Source organism: Channa argus, chromosome 11 (assembly GCF_033026475.1).
Source record: "Channa argus isolate prfri chromosome 11, Channa argus male v1.0, whole genome shotgun sequence".
NCBI lineage: Eukaryota > Metazoa > Chordata > Actinopteri > Anabantiformes > Channidae > Channa > Channa argus.
In genome coordinates, this window is record NC_090207.1 from 1342007 (window position 1) to 1368533 (window position 26527).

Genomic DNA, 26527 nt, shown 5'->3' on the forward strand with positions numbered 1-26527 from the left:
TTCCAAACAAGCCATCACTCACCTAGAAGAGTCCCAGCACAGCCACCACCTTTTCTCGTCACGATATGAGAAGCTTGGCCACGTTTTCACAGCCAAAAACAAATAATACAATTCTCTCCACATTTTAAATTAAAGTACACAAAATGTTACAGTTAAGACACTGAACTAAAGCTGATCTCTAAAGTTTTTATTAGAAGTACAATTAGTAGTAAGTGTAATCTGACCAACATTTCAATAGTAATGAAATAATTAAGGACATTTTGGAAGTGTGCTCTTGTAAAATGGACACTGTAAGGTACTAGTTTTGGGGTTGGACCCAATTGACAAGTCTACTCAGTTTAAATAAGGTTTATTATAAAATATAATAGTTAAAACAGGATGGAGATGTAGCAAGTCCTCTGACTCGCTAGATGTTGCTGAACTCCAGTCTATGAGAGGACACGAAGATGAGCATCTTGACAGGGACTTGTGGGACATGGTGTCTGAACATGAAAACAAAGACTTGCTAGAGTCAGTGGGGAGACGAGCGGAGTCTAGAGCAGAAGCAAGGTTCTTGTAGGGAAGAGTGGAGTCTGGTCCTGGCAGAGTAGATACACTAGAGATGCGGTGAGGTTGAGTAACTTGAAGATAGGGTAGGGAAATGGTGGGAGGAGGAACCACTGTGGAAGATGTAGTGGATCCATAACAGAAGCAGGCCTGGTAGTGAGCGTGTGGAACGTAGCCGTGGTGAATCTCCAATCCCTGATAGTGAAGAGAACTCCAAAATCCCTTTAGTGGTAAAGTGCAACAGTCTCATAGCTCTGGATTCCAGAAATGTCTTACATGACACAAACATCGTTCTTAACATGACAATTCTTACTGTGGATATTTAGGTGAAGTCCTTGATACAGGTAACTTGAACATATGATGGATTCTTGTCTGAGTTCCGTATTAGCGTAGTAGTAGATAATCACATAACTTGGTAAAAACGTAACATGGCAGGATCAAAACGTAGACATGAGGTGGTAAATCTTCACCTTATAATCATGTGGTTACAGGGGCTTGTGAAAAACTTGATCCCTCGTGGGCAGATAACAGTTCTCATAATCCTGGTCATTCATTAGGTTCATCAGGAGTGTTACTCACATAAGGTCAAAACCGTGACAGCAAAGCTGATTTAGATAAACGCTGGAAAGCTGCGGTGAGAAAGCAGATGATCTGGCAGCTTGGTGAGGAAACTGAGAAGGTGTATAAACAGAGAGGTGAGAGTAGGTGAAACTAATGACCGGTGATTAGTTAAGTGGAGAAAAACATGATGGGACCAGGAACAGGAAGTGGCTGCAAAATAAAAGTCTTGAAGGGGGAAGTTAAGTTGGTGAACCCTGACAGACACATCATTATAAAATATAAAATTTACATAAAACCACCTTAAAATGTTTTTGTTTCAAGGAAACAAATATTCACAGAAATGCAGATAAATTAATAGTAGAGAAGCTCTAAGTCAGACTTCACCTCTTTGTATAATGTTCGAGACCCAACTGCTGAATGGAGCAGAAAACAGTGAAAACACTTTATTAATGTGGTTCACTGGTAAAGAAACAGTACACACCATTAAAGATTCATGAGAGTTATGACTGAATTTGATGTCTCTAGTTATAAACCCTTTGACATGTAATAAACTTTATTCAATTCTAACAACATTAGCTCATGTCTCCCCAGACACTGTTTATGCTCCACAGATTTGTTAATTGCTATGATCCCATAATTATATTTTAAGAGTAGTTCTTTTTCTTCATCTATCCGTGTCTGCACAGCCTCCTTGGTTCTTCCTCGTGCACTGGGTTGAAGAGGACAACACATTACAATGAAATCCAACATAACACATATTCATTTGAACTTCCATAGAATCAACTGTAATAATGACACAGTCACAGTCCATATTTCCTTAATGATTAAACTTAATCAAACATTTCTTTAATCAATATGTCAAAGTCAACCTCCATCAAATATTAAAAATGAGTCAGTGTTTATATCCACATGTTGTATTATTGCACAACTTACAGTAGAAAATCATAGAACAAATAAACCGAATCTATAACTCGTGAGCACCTGTCTTCTCCTAAACTCTGCAGATCACACACTAATCTAATAAATCAGTGATGAGTTCTGTTTGCTGAATAACTGTAGAAAGACACTGACTGATGTGAACCTGCCTTTACCAATGTCTCAAAGCTTCAGAGAAGAATTTACTATCCCAGCAGAAAACATTCCTGGGTGCTGAAGAAAAAACTTCATATGTCCATGTGGAGAAACCAAATAGCTAAGGAAAGACCTCATGTTACTGGCAGAGACTTGCAGGACACAGTGAAGACAAGAACAACAGAATCAGCAAAGACTGTACAATAAATCACACAAGTGACTTCATGCTGTAAAACTTTGCTGCACTTTATTGCTGAGCAGGAAGCACAGATTGACCTGAAACATACAGCCCACAAGTTTATTCTTTGTCTTTTCTGAACAAGTCCAGTTTTCTAACACTTGTACATCAACTACTGTACCGTCGTGTTTAATCACTGCTGAGCTAAGCTGCTGCTGTCTCCATTGTAAATACTTGTCCCGTACTTGACTCCAGATTTCAAGTCTGAACTCCCAAGTTTGAAAGTGTGGACTTGCTGTACTCTGTACTGAGAAATGTCTTCAGTGAGCAGGATTTAGTACTTTGGGCACATTTGTGTCCCTCTACATTTAATGAGTGGGATTCACAGTTTGAGCACTTCTCCATCACACACACACAATAATTCATCAGTCAAATAGTCAAAGTGTGTCAGTGTGTGTCCTCGTCGACAAGTGAAGATGAACTCTGCTTCATCCAGCTGTGTTTTATTACTACAAAACTTTGTTCCTCCTCAGATGACAACAGCAGCTTCTCATAACTCTAGGGTTTGACAAAGCTGTGGACAACATTCAGTGTCTGTGCGACACCGTCCATTAGCTTGTCTCTGTGGGGGAATATTGGTGATTTCAGTAAAAGGAGGCTTTGACAGCAGCATTTAGATGGAAAAATACTGATGGAGCTCAAGGAGCCATCTCCAAAGTTAGAAGAAGAATTTTCTGATCCAGCAGAAAACAGTTCTGGGTGTGGAAGCAAAAGCTCAATTTGTCCAAGGAGGAAATCACATCTGGCAAAAGCAAAATAGCTAAAGAAAGACCTCATGTTACTGGCAGAGACTTGCGGGAGGACGTCGTTTCAGACATTCTAAAGACCTGAATTCTGAGATTTTCCTCACAAGTGAGGGGCAATAATCCCATTTCTGAGCTGAGGAAAAGAGGACAAAACATGAGACACTAGAACCCAGGTGATGGAAAGCTCCAGGTTAAAGGGGGGTGAGGTCCTGTGCTGCAGGTCATTTTGACTGTGGGACACTGTGACGCACTGTGTGCTCACGTTGTGTCTTCATATTAATGTCAAAACTTTAGATACAAATATGAACCTGATGGGGACAGGAGACAAAACATGAGACAACTAGGAATTTTGGTGATGATAAAGTTGGATGTCCTGCACATGTACCAGGAAAGGTCTGACCCTGTCCCTCATGTCCGTCCCTCACAAGCTCTGTCTTCCTAATAACACGACTCTGTCGTTAGTCACCACTGTTCAATTCCTGAGAAAGCTCAGTCAGCAGGAACTGTTGTTCTTCTCTGTTTTCACTCACATTTCCTCTGATTTCTTCTAACTGGGGGGGACGTCCACGTATTCACACGGCACAGATCATTGTGGGTCTTATATGCGACAGAAGTGCAAACAGCTTGTCAGCAACACTGATGGAAAGAGCTGCAGCAGATAAACTGAACAATCTCTTTTGTGTAGTAAAAGTAAAGAAATGCATTCTCCAAAATACACACAAATACTGCAGTAAAGTCCAAATACCTCAGAATTGCACTCAAGTACAGTTTAGTACAGTTCAGTGGGACTTTTGGACTGTTTGGGGAAACAGACTGGAACACAGTGAAACACAGTGAAACACAGTAACTGTTCATTTGAGTTGAGTTTTATTTTTGCTTCATGATGATTTGATGTTTAAAAAGATGAAGCTCCACTTGTCAGTGCAGGTCAGAACAGCTTCACTTCACACAAACTTCATTCAGCTTATTGTTGTAGGTTTTTTCCTGCTGCCTGTGTTGGTGGCAGAATTCTTTGTTAATATTGGAAAAGTTCAGGTGGAAAATCTCTTTCATTATTTACTCTGTGTCATCGTAGCAGCATTCAAACATACAAACAGAAAAAAAGGAGTAAAAACCAAAGTGACACATCTGGGCTTTAAATCAGAGATGAAAAATCTCCACTTTTATTAATAAACACTTGATTATTATACAAATCACATTGAGATAATTCTACAAGAAAACTACTGACAGTCAACATGGTTTCTCATAACCATGAATACAGTCAATTTCTAAATGAGTTTTTACAGTGATTACAGTAAAATTATTGAGTGTAAATGCTGTTAAAGTACATATCAGATGTTAGTACAGTAAATGTTCAAATTTGATTATAAACATCTGTAGATTAAATGTATTTGTACTTGGTTATTAATTATAATGGATAGAACTATAAATGATGAATCATTAGTATTAAACCGCACATTATTTTACTTTAAAGTATCATGAGGACGATAACACAAACAAAAACATCACATCCAGTGAAGATGATGTAGATTTACTCTTTAATATGTTTCTTAATGTCGTTGTAGCTGAAAACCTTCACAGCTATCTGCTCTATTTCACTCTTCTCTCCACACTCCATCAAACAAGCAAACCAGCCATCATCCATGTAGACCAGGTCTGAGTAACCACTGGGTCCACGGTTGATGATCCAGGGTTTGCTCCATGTAGTTGAATCATGTGGGGATTCATTCAGATAAACTCCTAAATCTTTCCTGCACGTATCAGTTGGGTGACTGTAGAGCAGCCACTTTGGCTTTTGGTCCTGACCTTCATCTGGAGGTGGAAAGGAAACCACACTTCCCTGACAACCTGTGCATGTTTCCACCAGTTTTTTAGCAGAAAGGGGCTTAAACTCATTTCCACCATCCTGACTGACAGCTTCAACTCGATAACCTCCTGCAGTACGAGCGTTGCAGTAGATAACACTTTTGTCTCCATCATCAAAAAACTCTGCCATCTCACATTCACCTGAGTTTGTCTGAAGCTTTCTACCAAACTTCCATGTGTTTCCCTGATCCTCACTATACAGACTGAGTGCATACTGAGTGGGGCTACAACATTTACTGTAACACCACGAGTCACAGCAAGAATAACCATGAACTGGAACAATCAACGTACCATCGTGTGCTTGAAGACCATGTCCGGGTCCAACAGCAAATGTGGCCCAGGTCTTCATTTGTTTCTGGATTTCTTCCTGATTTTCAGACAGATGAATCACTTCACTCCAGCTTTTCCCTGCATCAGTGGACTTGATGTAGCAGAGACGAGCCTTGTTGTCGTAGTGTCTTATCTGCCTGTGCTCTGAGACGTCACCTTCAACAAAGATGAAAAACAGGAAAAGGGTTTTGCTGCTTTTCTCAAACACTGGACAGGGGTTCATAGGACGGTCTCCATGATCGGCCTTTTTCAGCAGTTCTATTTCTGGCTCCTAGAAAAGATGAAATAATTAAAAATTGCATGGATGAAAATGAAAATAATACATTTACGAGTAACATAGTAATTAAACATTTGCATAGGATCATTACCTCAAATGTCACCGTTTTATCCTCGTTCACTGTTCCTCTCTTCATGACCAGAGCCAATGTGTGGGCATCATCTTTTGTTCTTCGCTTCTCTGCAAAGGCCAAAAGGATTTTTTCATCTCTGTCGTAGACAAGAGCAGGAATCCTGTAGACATGCTTGTCTATGGGAATGAAGACAACTCTCTTTTCCAGTTCAGAATCAGATGAAGGTTTGTTGGACATAGTTGCTGTCTGTGTTTCAAATGATCAAGCAGTTGATAAGAAGGGAGAACAGACAGGTTCCTCATCAACGATGCTTAAATGTTGCCTCCTGGGGTTTTTATAGAGCCAGACTGGTTGTGAGGGAGGAGGAGTTAATGCACAAAGCAAAAATGATCTAATGTTTGGAGATAAACCTCTTTACAGTTCCTGAGAAACTTCCTGATATCCTGCCACCTGAAAAGCCATCTGTTTGTGATAACAGCTGGACTTACAGATGCTCTCTGCCTTGGAATTTGGATGTGTGCTAGTAGTTACATGTACATTGCAAATTATAATAAAGGTGAATAAGTACTGTAAACCATCATTTCTGTATGTTTCTCTAAATTAACTGTTTCAGAAGCCTTTGCACATTTAAAACCTTTGGTTACTGCTTTTACTGCTCACACAAACAACAAATGATGGTTTACTGGAGAAAAGCAGTGAAGAAGAGTGGGGCATCAAGGGGTGAGATGGTGGCCCAAAGGAGGGGTGGTAGACCTGCTCTGTTCTGAGGTTGTGACATGTTCGTATAGGTTCTTGGCTTCAGTTTCTTGTATGTCAAATAGCGGGTGCTGGTAACCATAGACAGTCTGGAAGCGGATCAACCCTGTGGCCTAGGATGAAAGGGAGTTATGGGCCTACTCAATCCAGACCACATTAATGGCCCACAGGGTCCTGGGAGCAGAGGAGGCATAGCCCTCTCTCTAGATCCTGATGTTATCTCTCTCACTGAGCTTTAGACTGTGGGTGGAAACTTGAGGACAAATTAATGGAGATGCTGAGCAAAATTAGGCTTTAAACTGGGAATTGGGATCTGAGACGATGCTGATTAGACAAGCAGGTGGAGCTGGGATTTTAAGGTTTAAAAAGTAGACAAGCTCTAAATCAGACTTCAGTTAATTAGATAATGTTAGAATCCACCTGCTGGATAGAACAGGAAAACTCTGAAAATACACACATTTACATTTAGTCATTTAGCATTTAGAGGCTTTTTTCCAAAGCGACACACAAGTGAGATACAAGGCAGCAAAACTCTAAGTCAAGGAGAAAACATCAAATCAAAGAGCTATGACAAAAGTCTTACATATTAAGATATTTCTGATTTACCAGTTGCAGGAAAAACATTTTAACTCACGTTACAAAAATATTTTCCTTCAAACAAAATAAATCCTCCATCTCTATGTAACCAGGTCTCTTATTATTTTTGTTGTAATTACACAAAGAGTCTTATGAGTCATTTCTGAAGGTCACGACCTCCAAGTGTTTGTAATTCTTCTTCTATTGTGCCCCTTATAAGTTCTGGAGACCCCTTCACTTCTCCTATTTTGGTTTAATCCCCCTGAGGAAATGGTGAATGTCAGTGGGAGGGAGACTGAAACTAACTCAGCTGAGTTACAATAATCCACTGCCACATTAGTCCCATGGCAGGACAGCACTGATTTATTTTAGCCAACGTTAATGAAGCAAACTCTAAAGCTGCTAACTCACATTTATCTGATCCTAGCTGAGCTAGCAGCAGGACAAACAAGAAACTTGCTAAAAACTCATCCACCCTGTATCACACACAGATGTCTTACCTTCATCCTGCCAATTCAATTCAACAATTCCCCCTGAACAAGCCCTAGGCACCAGTGGAGAGGAAATACCCCCTTAAAACCTCCTGTTAACCTCCAGCAGAACCAGGCTCAGGGTGGGCGGCCTCTGCCTTGACCGGTTGGGATGAGTGGAAAGTGAAGAGAGAAAAGAGCAACAACAAGACATCGTGCAGGTTGGTAGGAGCAGTGTCACGTTCTAAAGGTTTTTAAAGGAAAGTATCAACTGAAAATATGCAGAGAGAAGGAGACTCAAACCCTGACTCCTACAAAATCCCCTTCTTAAATAATAATCCACTACGTTCTGATCTGCATGCAGAGAGGACAAAGATCACTTTCTGGGTTGGGAGAAAAATAGACGGGCGTCCTCGGAAACACAGCTGCTGGGGAGAGAAGTAACAAAGTAACAAACAGAAACTCAGAGAAAAAACTCAAAATCACAGCAAACAGACGACTCGAACTAGAATTTACTTCACAGATTTTTAGGCCAGAGAGACGCGAAAGACGGTCTGGCAGAGAGGGACAGGTGAAGGGAGCATATAAAGGGGACGCAACAGGTGGATGGAGTGAGGCTGATTGGGGACCAGGAGACAGAGAAGAGAACAGAGTAGAGAGGAGAGAGAGCTGATCACCAGGGCAACAAGAATCAGCCTCACAGCTGTGACAACCAGTGTTTCCAGGTCTGTCCATCATGTCTGACGATCAAAAAACAGTGTTTTACATTAGGTAATGATTAGTTTAGACATTATATGGTAATGGTGCAGGAAGGGAGAGCGGTCGTCCACCAATGTTGCAGTTGTTGGTTTGATCCCAGCTCCTCCAGTAACATGTCAAAGTGTCCTTGAGCAAGAGACTGAACCCAACTTAGTTGCTCCCGGTGAGCGTTGGCCAGCTGCATAGCAGCTCCCCCATCAGTGTGTGTGTGTGTGTGTGTGTAACTGCTGTTAGAAGCAGGTATAATGTTTAAGTTTATATAATTGTTTTAGGTACGATTACATATAATTTGTACGGAAAAGGAGAAATTTATATGATTAAGAATATTTGTTTTCGTTCTTAAGTCATTTGTATAGTGTTTCCCAAGCGGAACCAATGTTCGCCAGTCCAGGTAAAGACAGGTTATTATTGAGTGCGACATCATTATGTTACACGTGTGATGCCGAGTTGTCGTGTTCAGCTGAAGATAATGTTTTAAGTTACGTTGCTGTAAAATGTTTCCAAGGTCTAAGACAGAGCAAGACTTGTTAAGCTGAAGTTATATTCTCCCCGTATGTTAATGCGGCCAATGAGGTACGTGAATCTTGTCATTGTTTATATTGTACCGACTGTTACCAACTTGGTTTAATTAGCGATACGACATGTAAAGGAACGTAACAACTGTTATTTACCTATATTTATTTAAGAATAATCCTTATAAAGTGATATTGTACAGTTTGAAATAAGTTTATTAAGCTATTTGTGTTGTATTTTATTTTCTGTTTATGTCAAAGAAAGATTGTAATTTATATGTGTGTTTTATTTATATTTGAACTTTATTTAGTTCTCACGGCATAATGAACATCTTTGGAAATAAATGCCAGTGAAAAGAGATCGCCTTGTGTCCGTGATTAACTGGATGGGAGTAACAGTGTGTGTGTGTGTGTGTGTGTGTGTGAATAAGAAGCAGTGTAAAGCGTTTTGAGAGTCAATAGGTAGAAAAGTGCTAATTGCAGAACATTTACCATTCACACCTCTTGCTCCACAGTCGCCACTAACAACCCAAATATTCACTTCTGATTGTTGTCAGTTATCATTCTGACAGTTTTACAGGTGTTGTGATCAGCTCATGGCATAAAGCTGATACCTACATATCTATAACTTTATTCAATCCTAACAACATTAGCTCATGTCTCCACATACACTGGTCGTGCATTACAGATTTGTTCATTGCTATGATCCCATAGTTATATTTTTATAAGACTAGGACTTAACTTCTGCTTAAATGTGGGACAGAAAGTTCCTTGTTGATGTGGGAAACAACAACACAAAATATCTCAGTCAGGCTCCATGAGACAGACATATTGTTACAGGCCGACTTGATGTGTTCAATTAATGGAATGATATTACTGCAGCTTTTATTAATAGTAATACTACTAATAATTTCACTTCAAAAACACTACAGTTGTTTATTCTATATTGTTATTATTTGCTGACATTACTGACTTTCATGTTCCATGTTCTAGAGAAGCTGTGTTTACAAGTTTGTCTTCCTGATAATTAGACCCTCAGTCACTTCTCTCATTACTGCTGTAGAGTTTCCTAGATCACACAGATGGACAGCAGATTTCTGTGGGGACCAGTCCACGTATTTACATGGTGCAGATGATTTTGGATCTTATCTTTTATATAACAAAATGGAAGGTACTTCAAACTATTTCATTACATTTTCATACAGTTTGTTTCATCATTAAATCCTGATTTTATATTTTAACGTGTCTTTTGGCAGATTTGTCTTCCTCTTTATCCAACTTCATTCCAGTTAATGTTGAGGGGGCGGCTGTAGCTCAGTTGGTAAGGGCAGTCATCCACGGACCACAAGGTGAGTAGTTCGATTCCCGGCCCCTGGCTATATGTCAAAGTGTCTCTGGGCAAGACACTGAACCCCTAACAGCCCATTCCCCTCCCCAGCTGTGCAGTGCTGGTCCAAGCCCGGTAGAAATTTGGGAGGGTTGCGTCAAGAAGGGCATGCGGTGTAAAAACTGTGCCAAATCAACATGTGGATAATGATTCGCTGTGGCGACACTGAACTCACGGGATAAACCGAAAGGACAAAAAAAAAAAAATTCCAGTTAATGTTGAATTTCCACAGAACACACATGTTTCCTGCTTCTGGGAGATTTGTAATTTGTTATTGGAACATTCTGGACTGAGTTCATTCACTTTAAACATTCATGTTGTTTAAAGTGGCTCATTACATACAGAGAGTCTGTGTTTAATGATGATCAACGCTTGAGCACAAACGCTGAGCGGGTCAGAACCGAACCAGCAGCAATGTGGAAGGACAGAGGGGAAGAAGAGCTCAGCACAGCACAGCTCTGTGTTTCCCTTTCACTCCATCTAATATCTTATTCTGAGTCCCAGGTTTCGGCCTCTGTATCGTCACCTGAGATGAGTGATGAGTTCTGTTTGCTGAATAACTGTAGAAACACACTGACTGATGTGAACCTGCCTTTATGTCTCAAAGCTTCAGAGAAGAATTTACTATCCCAGCAGAAAACATTCCTGGGTGCTGAAGAAAAAACTTCATATGTCCATGTGAAGAAACCAAATAGCTAAAGACTTGTGGGAGGACGTCATTCCAGACATTCTAAAGACCTGAATTCTGAGATTTTCCTCACAAGTGAGGGGCAATAATCCCATTTCTGAGCTGAGGAAAAGAGGACAAAACATGAGACACTAGAACCCAGGTGATGGAAAGCTCCAGGTTAAAGGTGGGTGAGGTCCTGTGCTGCAGGTCATTCTGACTGTGGGACACTGTGACACAGTGTGTGCTCACGTTGTGTCTTCATATTAATGTCAAAACTTTAGATACAAATATGAACGTGATGGGGACAGGAGACAAAACATGAGACAACTACGACAACAATCCTGGTCATTCATTAGGTTCATCAGGAGTGTTACTCACATAAGGTCAAAACCGTGACAGCAAAGCTGATTTAGATAAACGCTGGAAAGCTGCGGTGAGAAAGCAGATGATCTGGCAGCTTGGTGAGGAAACTGAGAAGGTGTATAAACAGAGAGGTGAGAGTAGGTGAAACTAATGACCGGTGATTAGTTAAGTGGAGAAAAACATGATGGGACCAGGAACAGGAAGTGGCTGCAAAATAAAAGTCTTGAAGGGGGAAGTTAAGTTGGTGAACCCTGACAGACACATCATCATAAAATATAAAATTTACATAAAACCACCTTAAAATGTTTTTGTTTCAAGGAAACAAATATTCACAGAAATGCAGATAAATTAATAGTAGAGAAGCTCTAAGTCAGACTTCACCTCTTTGTATAATGTTCGAGACCCAACTGCTGAATGGAGCAGAAAACAGTGAAAACACTTTATTAATGTGGTTCACTGGTAAAGAAACAGTACACACCATTAAAGATTCATGAGAGTTATGACTGAATTTGATGTCTCTAGTTATAAACCCTTTGACATGTAATAAACTTTATTCAATTCTAACAACATTAGCTCATGTCTCCCCAGACACTGTTTATGCTCCACAGATTTGTTAATTGCTATGATCCCATAATTATATTTTAAGAGTAGTTCTTTTTCTTCATCTATCCGTGTCTGCACAGCCTCCTTGGTTCTTCCTCGTGCACTGGGTTGAAGAGGACAACACATTACAATGAAATCCAACATAACACATATTCATTTGAACTTCCATAGAATCAACTGTAATAATGACACAGTCACAGTCCATATTTCCTTAATGATTAAACTTAATCAAACATTTCTTTAATCAATATGTCAAAGTCAACCTCCATCAAATATTAAAAATGAGTCAGTGTTTATATCCACATGTTGTATTATTGCACAACTTACAGTAGAAAATCATAGAACAAATAAACCGAATCTATAACTCGTGAGCACCTGTCTTCTCCTAAACTCTGCAGATCACACACTAATCTAATAAATCAGTGATGAGTTCTGTTTGCTGAATAACTGTAGAAAGACACTGACTGATGTGAACCTGCCTTTACCAATGTCTCAAAGCTTCAGAGAAGAATTTACTATCCCAGCAGAAAACATTCCTGGGTGCTGAAGAAAAAACTTCATATGTCCATGTGGAGAAACCAAATAGCTAAGGAAAGACCTCATGTTACTGGCAGAGACTTGCAGGACACAGTGAAGACAAGAACAACAGAATCAGCAAAGACTGTACAATAAATCACACAAGTGACTTCATGCTGTAAAACTTTGCTGCACTTTATTGCTGAGCAGGAAGCACAGATTGACCTGAAACATACAGCCCACAAGTTTATTCTTTGTCTTTTCTGAACAAGTCCAGTTTTCTAACACTTGTACATCAACTACTGTACCGTCGTGTTTAATCACTGCTGAGCTAAGCTGCTGCTGTCTCCATTGTAAATACTTGTCCCGTACTTGACTCCAGATTTCAAGTCTGAACTCCCAAGTTTGAAAGTGTGGACTTGCTGTACTCTGTACTGAGAAATGTCTTCAGTGAGCAGGATTTAGTACTTTGGGCACATTTGTGTCCCTCTACATTTAATGAGTGGGATTCACAGTTTGAGCACTTCTCCATCACACACACACAATAATTCATCAGTCAAATAGTCAAAGTGTGTCAGTGTGTGTCCTCGTCGACAAGTGAAGATGAACTCTGCTTCATCCAGCTGTGTTTTATTACTACAAAACTTTGTTCCTCCTCAGATGACAACAGCAGCTTCTCATAACTCTAGGGTTTGACAAAGCTGTGGACAACATTCAGTGTCTGTGCGACACCGTCCATTAGCTTGTCTCTGTGGGGGAATATTGGTGATTTCAGTAAAAGGAGGCTTTGACAGCAGCATTTAGATGGAAAAATACTGATGGAGCTCAAGGAGCCATCTCCAAAGTTAGAAGAAGAATTTTCTGATCCAGCAGAAAACAGTTCTGGGTGTGGAAGCAAAAGCTCAATTTGTCCAAGGAGGAAATCACATCTGGCAAAAGCAAAATAGCTAAAGAAAGACCTCATGTTACTGGCAGAGACTTGCGGGAGGACGTCGTTTCAGACATTCTAAAGACCTGAATTCTGAGATTTTCCTCACAAGTGAGGGGCAATAATCCCATTTCTGAGCTGAGGAAAAGAGGCCAAAACATGAGACACTAGAACCCAGGTGATGGAAAGCTCCAGGTTAAAGGGGGGTGAGGTCCTGTGCTGCAGGTCATTTTGACTGTGGGACACTGTGACGCACTGTGTGCTCACGTTGTGTCTTCATATTAATGTCAAAACTTTAGATACAAATATGAACCTGATGGGGACAGGAGACAAAACATGAGACAACTAGGAATTTTGGTGATGATAAAGTTGGATGTCCTGCACATGTACCAGGAAAGGTCTGACCCTGTCCCTCATGTCCGTCCCTCACAAGCTCTGTCTTCCTAATAACACGACTCTGTCGTTAGTCACCACTGTTCAATTCCTGAGAAAGCTCAGTCAGCAGGAACTGTTGTTCTTCTCTGTTTTCACTCACATTTCCTCTGATTTCTTCTAACTGGGGGGGACGTCCACGTATTCACACGGCACAGATCATTGTGGGTCTTATATGCGACAGAAGTGCAAACAGCTTGTCAGCAACACTGATGGAAAGAGCTGCAGCAGATAAACTGAACAATCTCTTTTGTGTAGTAAAAGTAAAGAAATGCATTCTCCAAAATACACACAAATACTGCAGTAAAGTCCAAATACCTCAGAATTGCACTCAAGTACAGTTTAGTACAGTTCAGTGGGACTTTTGGACTGTTTGGGGAAACAGACTGGAACACAGTGAAACACAGTGAAACACAGTAACTGTTCATTTGAGTTGAGTTTTATTTTTGCTTCATGATGATTTGATGTTTAAAAAGATGAAGCTCCACTTGTCAGTGCAGGTCAGAACAGCTTCACTTCACACAAACTTCATTCAGCTTATTGTTGTAGGTTTTTTCCTGCTGCCTGTGTTGGTGGCAGAATTCTTTGTTAATATTGGAAAAGTTCAGGTGGAAAATCTCTTTCATTATTTACTCTGTGTCATCGTAGCAGCATTCAAACATACAAACAGAAAAAAAGGAGTAAAAACCAAAGTGACACATCTGGGCTTTAAATCAGAGATGAAAAATCTCCACTTTTATTAATAAACACTTGATTATTATACAAATCACATTGAGATAATTCTACAAGAAAACTACTGACAGTCAACATGGTTTCTCATAACCATGAATACAGTCAATTTCTAAATGAGTTTTTACAGTGATTACAGTAAAATTATTGAGTGTAAATGCTGTTAAAGTACATATCAGATGTTAGTACAGTAAATGTTCAAATTTGATTATAAACATCTGTAGATTAAATGTATTTGTACTTGGTTATTAATTATAATGGATAGAACTATAAATGATGAATCATTAGTATTAAACCGCACATTATTTTACTTTAAAGTATCATGAGGACGATAACACAAACAAAAACATCACATCCAGTGAAGATGATGTAGATTTACTCTTTAATATGTTTCTTAATGTCGTTGTAGCTGAAAACCTTCACAGCTATCTGCTCTATTTCACTCTTCTCTCCACACTCCATCAAACAAGCAAACCAGCCATCATCCATGTAGACCAGGTCTGAGTAACCACTGGGTCCACGGTTGATGATCCAGGGTTTGCTCCATGTAGTTGAATCATGTGGGGATTCATTCAGATAAACTCCTAAATCTTTCCTGCACGTATCAGTTGGGTGACTGTAGAGCAGCCACTTTGGCTTTTGGTCCTGACCTTCATCTGGAGGTGGAAAGGAAACCACACTTCCCTGACAACCTGTGCATGTTTCCACCAGTTTTTTAGCAGAAAGGGGCTTAAACTCATTTCCACCATCCTGACTGACAGCTTCAACTCGATAACCTCCTGCAGTACGAGCGTTGCAGTAGATAACACTTTTGTCTCCATCATCAAAAAACTCTGCCATCTCACATTCACCTGAGTTTGTCTGAAGCTTTCTACCAAACTTCCATGTGTTTCCCTGATCCTCACTATACAGACTGAGTGCATACTGAGTGGGGCTACAACATTTACTGTAACACCACGAGTCACAGCAAGAATAACCATGAACTGGAACAATCAACGTACCATCGTGTGCTTGAAGACCATGTCCGGGTCCAACAGCAAATGTGGCCCAGGTCTTCATTTGTTTCTGGATTTCTTCCTGATTTTCAGACAGATGAATCACTTCACTCCAGCTTTTCCCTGCATCAGTGGACTTGATGTAGCAGAGACGAGCCTTGTTGTCGTAGTGTCTTATCTGCCTGTGCTCTGAGACGTCACCTTCAACAAAGATGAAAAACAGGAAAAGGGTTTTGCTGCTTTTCTCAAACACTGGACAGGGGTTCATAGGACGGTCTCCATGATCGGCCTTTTTCAGCAGTTCTATTTCTGGCTCCTAGAAAAGATGAAATAATTAAAAATTGCATGGATGAAAATGAAAATAATACATTTACGAGTAACATAGTAATTAAACATTTGCATAGGATCATTACCTCAAATGTCACCGTTTTATCCTCGTTCACTGTTCCTCTCTTCATGACCAGAGCCAATGTGTGGGCATCATCTTTTGTTCTTCGCTTCTCTGCAAAGGCCAAAAGGATTTTTTCATCTCTGTCGTAGACAAGAGCAGGAATCCTGTAGACATGCTTGTCTATGGGAATGAAGACAACTCTCTTTTCCAGTTCAGAATCAGATGAAGGTTTGTTGGACATAGTTGCTGTCTGTGTTTCAAATGATCAAGCAGTTGATAAGAAGGGAGAACAGACAGGTTCCTCATCAACGATGCTTAAATGTTGCCTCCTGGGGTTTTTATAGAGCCAGACTGGTTGTGAGGGAGGAGGAGTTAATGCACAAAGCAAAAATGATCTAATGTTTGGAGATAAACCTCTTTACAGTTCCTGAGAAACTTCCTGATATCCTGCCACCTGAAAAGCCATCTGTTTGTGATAACAGCTGGACTTACAGATGCTCTCTGCCTTGGAATTTGGATGTGTGCTAGTAGTTACATGTACATTGCAAATTATAATAAAGGTGAATAAGTACTGTAAACCATCATTTCTGTATGTTTCTCTAAATTAACTGTTTCAGAAGCCTTTGCACATTTAAAACCTTTGGTTACTGCTTTTACTGCTCACACAAACAACAAATGATGGTTTACTGGAGAAAAGCAGTGAAGAAGAGTGGGGCATCAAGGGGTGAGATGGTGGCCCAAAGGAGGGGTGGTAGACCTGCTCTGTTCTGAGGTTGTGACATGTTCGTATAGGTTCTTGGCTTCAGTTTCTTGTATGTCAAATAGCGGGTGCTGGTAACCATAGACAGTCTGGAAGCGGATCAACCCTGTGGCCTAGGATGAAAGGGAGTTATGGGCCTACTCAATCCAGACCACATTAATGGCCCACAGGGTCCTGGGAGCAGAGGAGGCATAGCCCTCTCTCTAGATCCTGATGTTATCTCTCTCACTGAGCTTTAGACTGTGGGTGGAAACTTGAGGACAAATTAATGGAGATGCTGAGCAAAATTAGGCTTTAAACTGGGAATTGGGATCTGAGACGATGCTGATTAGACAAGCAGGTGGAGCTGGGATTTTAAGGTTTAAAAAGTAGACAAGCTCTAAATCAGACTTCAGTTAATTAGATAATGTTAGAATCCACCTGCTGGATAGAACAGGAAAACTCTGAAAATACACACATTTACATTTAGTCATTTAGCATTTAGAGGCTTTTTTCCAAAGCGACACACAAGTGAGATACAAGGCAGCAAAACTCTAAGTCAAGGAGAAAACATCAAATCAAAGAGCTATGACAAAAGTCTTACATATTAAGATATTTCTGATTTACCAGTTGCAGGAAAAACATTTTAACTCACGTTACAAAAATATTTTCCTTCAAACAAAATAAATCCTCCATCTCTATGTAACCAGGTCTCTTATTATTTTTGTTGTAATTACACAAAGAGTCTTATGAGTCATTTCTGAAGGTCACGACCTCCAAGTGTTTGTAATTCTTCTTCTATTGTGCCCCTTATAAGTTCTGGAGACCCCTTCACTTCTCCTATTTTGGTTTAATCCCCCTGAGGAAATGGTGAATGTCAGTGGGAGGGAGACTGAAACTAACTCAGCTGAGTTACAATAATCCACTGCCACATTAGTCCCATGGCAGGACAGCACTGATTTATTTTAGCCAACGTTAATGAAGCAAACTCTAAAGCTGCTAACTCACATTTATCTGATCCTAGCTGAGCTAGCAGCAGGACAAACAAGAAACTTGCTAAAAACTCATCCACCCTGTATCACACACAGATGTCTTACCTTCATCCTGCCAATTCAATTCAACAATTCCCCCTGAACAAGCCCTAGGCACCAGTGGAGAGGAAATACCCCCTTAAAACCTCCTGTTAACCTCCAGCAGAACCAGGCTCAGGGTGGGCGGCCTCTGCCTTGACCGGTTGGGATGAGTGGAAAGTGAAGAGAGAAAAGAGCAACAACAAGACATCGTGCAGGTTGGTAGGAGCAGTGTCACGTTCTAAAGGTTTTTAAAGGAAAGTATCAACTGAAAATATGCAGAGAGAAGGAGACTCAAACCCTGACTCCTACAAAATCCCCTTCTTAAATAATAATCCACTACGTTCTGATCTGCATGCAGAGAGGACAAAGATCACTTTCTGGGTTGGGAGAAAAATAGACGGGCGTCCTCGGAAACACAGCTGCTGGGGAGAGAAGTAACAAAGTAACAAACAGAAACTCAGAGAAAAAACTCAAAATCACAGCAAACAGACGACTCGAACTAGAATTTACTTCACAGATTTTTAGGCCAGAGAGACGCGAAAGACGGTCTGGCAGAGAGGGACAGGTGAAGGGAGCATATAAAGGGGACGCAACAGGTGGATGGAGTGAGGCTGATTGGGGACCAGGAGACAGAGAAGAGAACAGAGTAGAGAGGAGAGAGAGCTGATCACCAGGGCAACAAGAATCAGCCTCACAGCTGTGACAACCAGTGTTTCCAGGTCTGTCCATCATGTCTGACGATCAAAAAACAGTGTTTTACATTAGGTAATGATTAGTTTAGACATTATATGGTAATGGTGCAGGAAGGGAGAGCGGTCGTCCACCAATGTTGCAGTTGTTGGTTTGATCCCAGCTCCTCCAGTAACATGTCAAAGTGTCCTTGAGCAAGAGACTGAACCCAACTTAGTTGCTCCCGGTGAGCGTTGGCCAGCTGCATAGCAGCTCCCCCATCAGTGTGTGTGTGTGTGTGTGTGTAACTGCTGTTAGAAGCAGGTATAATGTTTAAGTTTATATAATTGTTTTAGGTACGATTACATATAATTTGTACGGAAAAGGAGAAATTTATATGATTAAGAATATTTGTTTTCGTTCTTAAGTCATTTGTATAGTGTTTCCCAAGCGGAACCAATGTTCGCCAGTCCAGGTAAAGACAGGTTATTATTGAGTGCGACATCATTATGTTACACGTGTGATGCCGAGTTGTCGTGTTCAGCTGAAGATAATGTTTTAAGTTACGTTGCTGTAAAATGTTTCCAAGGTCTAAGACAGAGCAAGACTTGTTAAGCTGAAGTTATATTCTCCCCGTATGTTAATGCGGCCAATGAGGTACGTGAATCTTGTCATTGTTTATATTGTACCGACTGTTACCAACTTGGTTTAATTAGCGATACGACATGTAAAGGAACGTAACAACTGTTATTTACCTATATTTATTTAAGAATAATCCTTATAAAGTGATATTGTACAGTTTGAAATAAGTTTATTAAGCTATTTGTGTTGTATTTTATTTTCTGTTTATGTCAAAGAAAGATTGTAATTTATATGTGTGTTTTATTTATATTTGAACTTTATTTAGTTCTCACGGCATAATGAACATCTTTGGAAATAAATGCCAGTGAAAAGAGATCGCCTTGTGTCCGTGATTAACTGGATGGGAGTAACAGTGTGTGTGTGTGTGTGTGTGTGTGTGAATAAGAAGCAGTGTAAAGCGTTTTGAGAGTCAATAGGTAGAAAAGTGCTAATTGCAGAACATTTACCATTCACACCTCTTGCTCCACAGTCGCCACTAACAACCCAAATATTCACTTCTGATTGTTGTCAGTTATCATTCTGACAGTTTTACAGGTGTTGTGATCAGCTCATGGCATAAAGCTGATACCTACATATCTATAACTTTATTCAATCCTAACAACATTAGCTCATGTCTCCACATACACTGGTCGTGCATTACAGATTTGTTCATTGCTATGATCCCATAGTTATATTTTTATAAGACTAGGACTTAACTTCTGCTTAAATGTGGGACAGAAAGTTCCTTGTTGATGTGGGAAACAACAACACAAAATATCTCAGTCAGGCTCCATGAGACAGACATATTGTTACAGGCCGACTTGATGTGTTCAATTAATGGAATGATATTACTGCAGCTTTTATTAATAGTAATACTACTAATAATTTCACTTCAAAAACACTACAGTTGTTTATTCTATATTGTTATTATTTGCTGACATTACTGACTTTCATGTTCCATGTTCTAGAGAAGCTGTGTTTACAAGTTTGTCTTCCTGATAATTAGACCCTCAGTCACTTCTCTCATTACTGCTGTAGAGTTTCCTAGATCACACAGATGGACAGCAGATTTCTGTGGGGACCAGTCCACGTATTTACATGGTGCAGATGATTTTGGATCTTATCTTTTATATAACAAAATGGAAGGTACTTCAAACTATTTCATTACATTTTCATACAGTTTGTTTCATCATTAAATCCTGATTTTATATTTTAACGTGTCTTTTGGCAGATTTGTCTTCCTCTTTATCCAACTTCATTCCAGTTAATGTTGAGGGGGCGGCTGTAGCTCAGTTGGTAAGGGCAGTCATCCACGGACCACAAGGTGAGTAGTTCGATTCCCGGCCCCTGGCTATATGTCAAAGTGTCTCTGGGCAAGACACTGAACCCCTAACAGCCCATTCCCCTCCCCAGCTGTGCAGTGCTGGTCCAAGCCCGGTAGAAATTTGGGAGGGTTGCGTCAAGAAGGGCATGCGGTGTAAAAACTGTGCCAAATCAACATGTGGATAATGATTCGCTGTGGCGACACTGAACTCACGGGATAAACCGAAAGGACAAAAAAAAAAAAATTCCAGTTAATGTTGAATTTCCACAGAACACACATGTTTCCTGCTTCTGGGAGATTTGTAATTTGTTATTGGAACATTCTGGACTGAGTTCATTCACTTTAAACATTCATGTTGTTTAAAGTGGCTCATTACATACAGAGAGTCTGTGTTTAATGATGATCAACGCTTGAGCACAAACGCTGAGCGGGTCAGAACCGAACCAGCAGCAATGTGGAAGGACAGAGGGGAAGAAGAGCTCAGCACAGCACAGCTCTGTGTTTCCCTTTCACTCCATCTAATATCTTATTCTGAGTCCCAGGTTTCGGCCTCTGTATCGTCACCTGAGATGAGTGATGAGTTCTGTTTGCTGAATAACTGTAGAAACACACTGACTGATGTGAACCTGCCTTTATGTCTCAAAGCTTCAGAGAAGAATTTACTATCCCAGCAGAAAACATTCCTGGGTGCTGAAGAAAAAACTTCATATGTCCATGTGAAGAAACCAAATAGCTAAAGACTTGTGGGAGGACGTCATTCCAGACATTCTAAAGACCTGAATTCTGAGATTTTCCTCACAAGTGAGGGGCAATAATCCCATTTCTGAGCTGAGGAAAAGAGGACAAAACATGAGACACTAGAACCCAGGTGATGGAAAGCTCCAGGTTAAAGGTGGGTGAGGTCCTGTGCTGCAGGTCATTCTGACTGTGGGACACTGTGACACAGTGTGTGCTCACGTTGTGTCTTCATATTAATGTCAAAACTTTAGATACAAATATGAACGTGATGGGGACAGGAGACAAAACATGAGACAACTACGACAACAATCCTGGTCATTCATTAGGTTCATCAGGAGTGTTACTCACATAAGGTCAAAACCGTGACAGCAAAGCTGATTTAGATAAACGCTGGAAAGCTGCGGTGAGAAAGCAGATGATCTGGCAGCTTGGTGAGGAAACTGAGAAGGTGTATAAACAGAGAGGTGAGAGTAGGTGAAACTAATGACCGGTGATTAGTTAAGTGGAGAAAAACATGATGGGACCAGGAACAGGAAGTGGCTGCAAAATAAAAGTCTTGAAGGGGGAAGTTAAGTTGGTGAACCCTGACAGACACATCATTATAAAATATAAAATTTACATAAAACCACCTTAAAATGTTTTTGTTTCAAGGAAACAAATATTCACAGAAATGCAGATAAATTAATAGTAGAGAAGCTCTAAGTCAGACTTCACCTCTTTGTATAATGTTCGAGACCCAACTGCTGAATGGAGCAGAAAACAGTGAAAACACTTTATTAATGTGGTTCACTGGTAAAGAAACAGTACACACCATTAAAGATTCATGAGAGTTATGACTGAATTTGATGTCTCTAGTTATAAACCCTTTGACATGTAATAAACTTTATTCAATTCTAACAACATTAGCTCATGTCTCCCCAGACACTGTTTATGCTCCACAGATTTGTTAATTGCTATGATCCCATAATTATATTTTAAGAGTAGTTCTTTTTCTTCATCTATCCGTGTCTGCACAGCCTCCTTGGTTCTTCCTCGTGCACTGGGTTGAAGAGGACAACACATTACAATGAAATCCAACATAACACATATTCATTTGAACTTCCATAGAATCAACTGTAATAATGACACAGTCACAGTCCATATTTCCTTAATGATTAAACTTAATCAAACATTTCTTTAATCAATATGTCAAAGTCAACCTCCATCAAATATTAAAAATGAGTCAGTGTTTATATCCACATGTTGTATTATTGCACAACTTACAGTAGAAAATCATAGAACAAATAAACCGAATCTATAACTCGTGAGCACCTGTCTTCTCCTAAACTCTGCAGATCACACACTAATCTAATAAATCAGTGATGAGTTCTGTTTGCTGAATAACTGTAGAAAGACACTGACTGATGTGAACCTGCCTTTACCAATGTCTCAAAGCTTCAGAGAAGAATTTACTATCCCAGCAGAAAACATTCCTGGGTGCTGAAGAAAAAACTTCATATGTCCATGTGGAGAAACCAAATAGCTAAGGAAAGACCTCATGTTACTGGCAGAGACTTGCAGGACACAGTGAAGACAAGAACAACAGAATCAGCAAAGACTGTACAATAAATCACACAAGTGACTTCATGCTGTAAAACTTTGCTGCACTTTATTGCTGAGCAGGAAGCACAGATTGACCTGAAACATACAGCCCACAAGTTTATTCTTTGTCTTTTCTGAACAAGTCCAGTTTTCTAACACTTGTACATCAACTACTGTACCGTCGTGTTTAATCACTGCTGAGCTAAGCTGCTGCTGTCTCCATTGTAAATACTTGTCCCGTACTTGACTCCAGATTTCAAGTCTGAACTCCCAAGTTTGAAAGTGTGGACTTGCTGTACTCTGTACTGAGAAATGTCTTCAGTGAGCAGGATTTAGTACTTTGGGCACATTTGTGTCCCTCTACATTTAATGAGTGGGATTCACAGTTTGAGCACTTCTCCATCACACACACACAATAATTCATCAGTCAAATAGTCAAAGTGTGTCAGTGTGTGTCCTCGTCGACAAGTGAAGATGAACTCTGCTTCATCCAGCTGTGTTTTATTACTACAAAACTTTGTTCCTCCTCAGATGACAACAGCAGCTTCTCATAACTCTAGGGTTTGACAAAGCTGTGGACAACATTCAGTGTCTGTGCGACACCGTCCATTAGCTTGTCTCTGTGGGGGAATATTGGTGATTTCAGTAAAAGGAGGCTTTGACAGCAGCATTTAGATGGAAAAATACTGATGGAGCTCAAGGAGCCATCTCCAAAGTTAGAAGAAGAATTTTCTGATCCAGCAGAAAACAGTTCTGGGTGTGGAAGCAAAAGCTCAATTTGTCCAAGGAGGAAATCACATCTGGCAAAAGCAAAATAGCTAAAGAAAGACCTCATGTTACTGGCAGAGACTTGCGGGAGGACGTCGTTTCAGACATTCTAAAGACCTGAATTCTGAGATTTTCCTCACAAGTGAGGGGCAATAATCCCATTTCTGAGCTGAGGAAAAGAGGACAAAACATGAGACACTAGAACCCAGGTGATGGAAAGCTCCAGGTTAAAGGGGGGTGAGGTCCTGTGCTGCAGGTCATTTTGACTGTGGGACACTGTGACGCACTGTGTGCTCACGTTGTGTCTTCATATTAATGTCAAAACTTTAGATACAAATATGAACCTGATGGGGACAGGAGACAAAACATGAGACAACTAGGAATTTTGGTGATGATAAAGTTGGATGTCCTGCACATGTACCAGGAAAGGTCTGACCCTGTCCCTCATGTCCGTCCCTCACAAGCTCTGTCTTCCTAATAACACGACTCTGTCGTTAGTCACCACTGTTCAATTCCTGAGAAAGCTCAGTCAGCAGGAACTGTTGTTCTTCTCTGTTTTCACTCACATTTCCTCTGATTTCTTCTAACTGGGGGGGACGTCCACGTATTCACACGGCACAGATCATTGTGGGTCTTATATGCGACAGAAGTGCAAACAGCTTGTCAGCAACACTGATGGAAAGAGCTGCAGCAGATAAACTGAACAATCTCTTTTGTGTAGTAAAAGTAAAGAAATGCATTCTCCAAAATACACACAAATACTGCAGTAAAGTCCAAATACCTCAGAATTGCACTCAAGTACAGTTTAGTACAGTTCAGTGGGACTTTTGGACTGTTTGGGGAAACAGACTGGAACACAGTGAAACACAGTGAAACACAGTAACTGTTCATTTGAGTTGAGTTTTATTTTTGCTTCATGATGATTTGATGTTTAAAAAGATGAAGCTCCACTTGTCAGTGCAGGTCAGAACAGCTTCACTTCACACAAACTTCATTCAGCTTATTGTTGTAGGTTTTTTCCTGCTGCCTGTGTTGGTGGCAGAATTCTTTGTTAATATTGGAAAAGTTCAGGTGGAAAATCTCTTTCATTATTTACTCTGTGTCATCGTAGCAGCATTCAAACATACAAACAGAAAAAAAGGAGTAAAAACCAAAGTGACACATCTGGGCTTTAAATCAGAGATGAAAAATCTCCACTTTTATTAATAAACACTTGATTATTATACAAATCACATTGAGATAATTCTACAAGAAAACTACTGACAGTCAACATGGTTTCTCATAACCATGAATACAGTCAATTTCTAAATGAGTTTTTACAGTGATTACAGTAAAATTATTGAGTGTAAATGCTGTTAAAGTACATATCAGATGTTAGTACAGTAAATGTTCAAATTTGATTATAAACATCTGTAGATTAAATGTATTTGTACTTGGTTATTAATTATAATGGATAGAACTATAAATGATGAATCATTAGTATTAAACCGCACATTATTTTACTTTAAAGTATCATGAGGACGATAACACAAACAAAAACATCACATCCAGTGAAGATGCTGTAGATTTACTCTTTAATATGTTTCTTAATGTCGTTGTAGCTGAAAACCTTCACAGCTATCTGCTCTATTTCACTCTTCTCTCCACACTCCATCAAACAAGCAAACCAGCCATCATCCATGTAGACCAGGTCTGAGTAACCACTGGGTCCACGGTTGATGATCCAGGGTTTGCTCCATGTAGTTGAATCATGTGGGGATTCATTCAGATAAACTCCTAAATCTTTCCTGCACGTATCAGTTGGGTGACTGTAGAGCAGCCACTTTGGCTTTTGGTCCTGACCTTCATCTGGAGGTGGAAAGGAAACCACACTTCCCTGACAACCTGTGCATGTTTCCACCAGTTTTTTAGCAGAAAGGGGCTTAAACTCATTTCCACCATCCTGACTGACAGCTTCAACTCGATAACCTCCTGCAGTACGAGCGTTGCAGTAGATAACACTTTTGTCTCCATCATCAAAAAACTCTGCCATCTCACATTCACCTGAGTTTGTCTGAAGCTTTCTACCAAACTTCCATGTGTTTCCCTGATCCTCACTATACAGACTGAGTGCATACTGAGTGGGGCTACAACATTTACTGTAACACCACGAGTCACAGCAAGAATAACCATGAACTGGAACAATCAACGTACCATCGTGTGCTTGAAGACCATGTCCGGGTCCAACAGCAAATGTGGCCCAGGTCTTCATTTGTTTCTGGATTTCTTCCTGATTTTCAGACAGATGAATCACTTCACTCCAGCTTTTCCCTGCATCAGTGGACTTGATGTAGCAGAGACGAGCCTTGTTGTCGTAGTGTCTTATCTGCCTGTGCTCTGAGACGTCACCTTCAACAAAGATGAAAAACAGGAAAAGGGTTTTGCTGCTTTTCTCAAACACTGGACAGGGGTTCATAGGACGGTCTCCATGATCGGCCTTTTTCAGCAGTTCTATTTCTGGCTCCTAGAAAAGATGAAATAATTAAAAATTGCATGGATGAAAATGAAAATAATACATTTACGAGTAACATAGTAATTAAACATTTGCATAGGATCATTACCTCAAATGTCACCGTTTTATCCTCGTTCACTGTTCCTCTCTTCATGACCAGAGCCAATGTGTGGGCATCATCTTTTGTTCTTCGCTTCTCTGCAAAGGCCAAAAGGATTTTTTCATCTCTGTCGTAGACAAGAGCAGGAATCCTGTAGACATGCTTGTCTATGGGAATGAAGACAACTCTCTTTTCCAGTTCAGAATCAGATGAAGGTTTGTTGGACATAGTTGCTGTCTGTGTTTCAAATGATCAAGCAGTTGATAAGAAGGGAGAACAGACAGGTTCCTCATCAACGATGCTTAAATGTTGCCTCCTGGGGTTTTTATAGAGCCAGACTGGTTGTGAGGGAGGAGGAGTTAATGCACAAAGCAAAAATGATCTAATGTTTGGAGATAAACCTCTTTACAGTTCCTGAGAAACTTCCTGATATCCTGCCACCTGAAAAGCCATCTGTTTGTGATAACAGCTGGACTTACAGATGCTCTCTGCCTTGGAATTTGGATGTGTGCTAGTAGTTACATGTACATTGCAAATTATAATAAAGGTGAATAAGTACTGTAAACCATCATTTCTGTATGTTTCTCTAAATTAACTGTTTCAGAAGCCTTTGCACATTTAAAACCTT

At 40.1% G+C, this 26527-nt stretch overlaps 4 protein-coding genes and 2 long non-coding RNA genes across 13 annotated transcripts in view; 2 read left to right on the plus strand and 4 right to left on the minus strand.

Annotated features, from left to right (window-relative positions):
- Positions 1-26527, minus strand: part of LOC137135790 (uncharacterized) — a 191457-nt gene that overhangs the window by 46144 nt on the left and 118786 nt on the right. The gene's annotated exons all lie outside the window — the stretch shown is intronic.
- LOC137136771 (sialidase-3-like) lies at positions 4292-5999 on the minus strand. The gene is made up of 2 exons (XM_067522458.1): positions 5727-5999; positions 4292-5629 (listed from the first exon to the last, which is right to left on the minus strand). The coding sequence occupies exons 1-2, from the start codon at positions 5943-5945 to the stop codon at positions 4694-4696; spliced, it is 1155 nt and encodes a 384-aa protein (XP_067378559.1). The 5' UTR covers positions 5946-5999; the 3' UTR covers positions 4292-4693.
- Positions 8488-9140, plus strand: LOC137136248 (uncharacterized). Its single transcript, XR_010915561.1, has 2 exons — positions 8488-8842; positions 9093-9140. It is a non-coding gene; the product is annotated as an uncharacterized lncRNA (long non-coding RNA).
- Positions 14383-16090, minus strand: LOC137136770 (sialidase-3-like). The gene is made up of 2 exons (XM_067522457.1): positions 15818-16090; positions 14383-15720 (listed from the first exon to the last, which is right to left on the minus strand). The coding sequence occupies exons 1-2, from the start codon at positions 16034-16036 to the stop codon at positions 14785-14787; spliced, it is 1155 nt and encodes a 384-aa protein (XP_067378558.1). The 5' UTR covers positions 16037-16090; the 3' UTR covers positions 14383-14784.
- Positions 18579-19231, plus strand: LOC137136249 (uncharacterized). Its single transcript, XR_010915562.1, has 2 exons — positions 18579-18933; positions 19184-19231. It is a non-coding gene; the product is annotated as an uncharacterized lncRNA (long non-coding RNA).
- Positions 24474-26181, minus strand: LOC137136775 (sialidase-3-like). The gene is made up of 2 exons (XM_067522463.1): positions 25909-26181; positions 24474-25811 (listed from the first exon to the last, which is right to left on the minus strand). Exons 1-2 carry the CDS (start codon positions 26125-26127, stop codon positions 24876-24878), a joined length of 1155 nt encoding a protein of 384 aa, XP_067378564.1. The 5' UTR covers positions 26128-26181; the 3' UTR covers positions 24474-24875.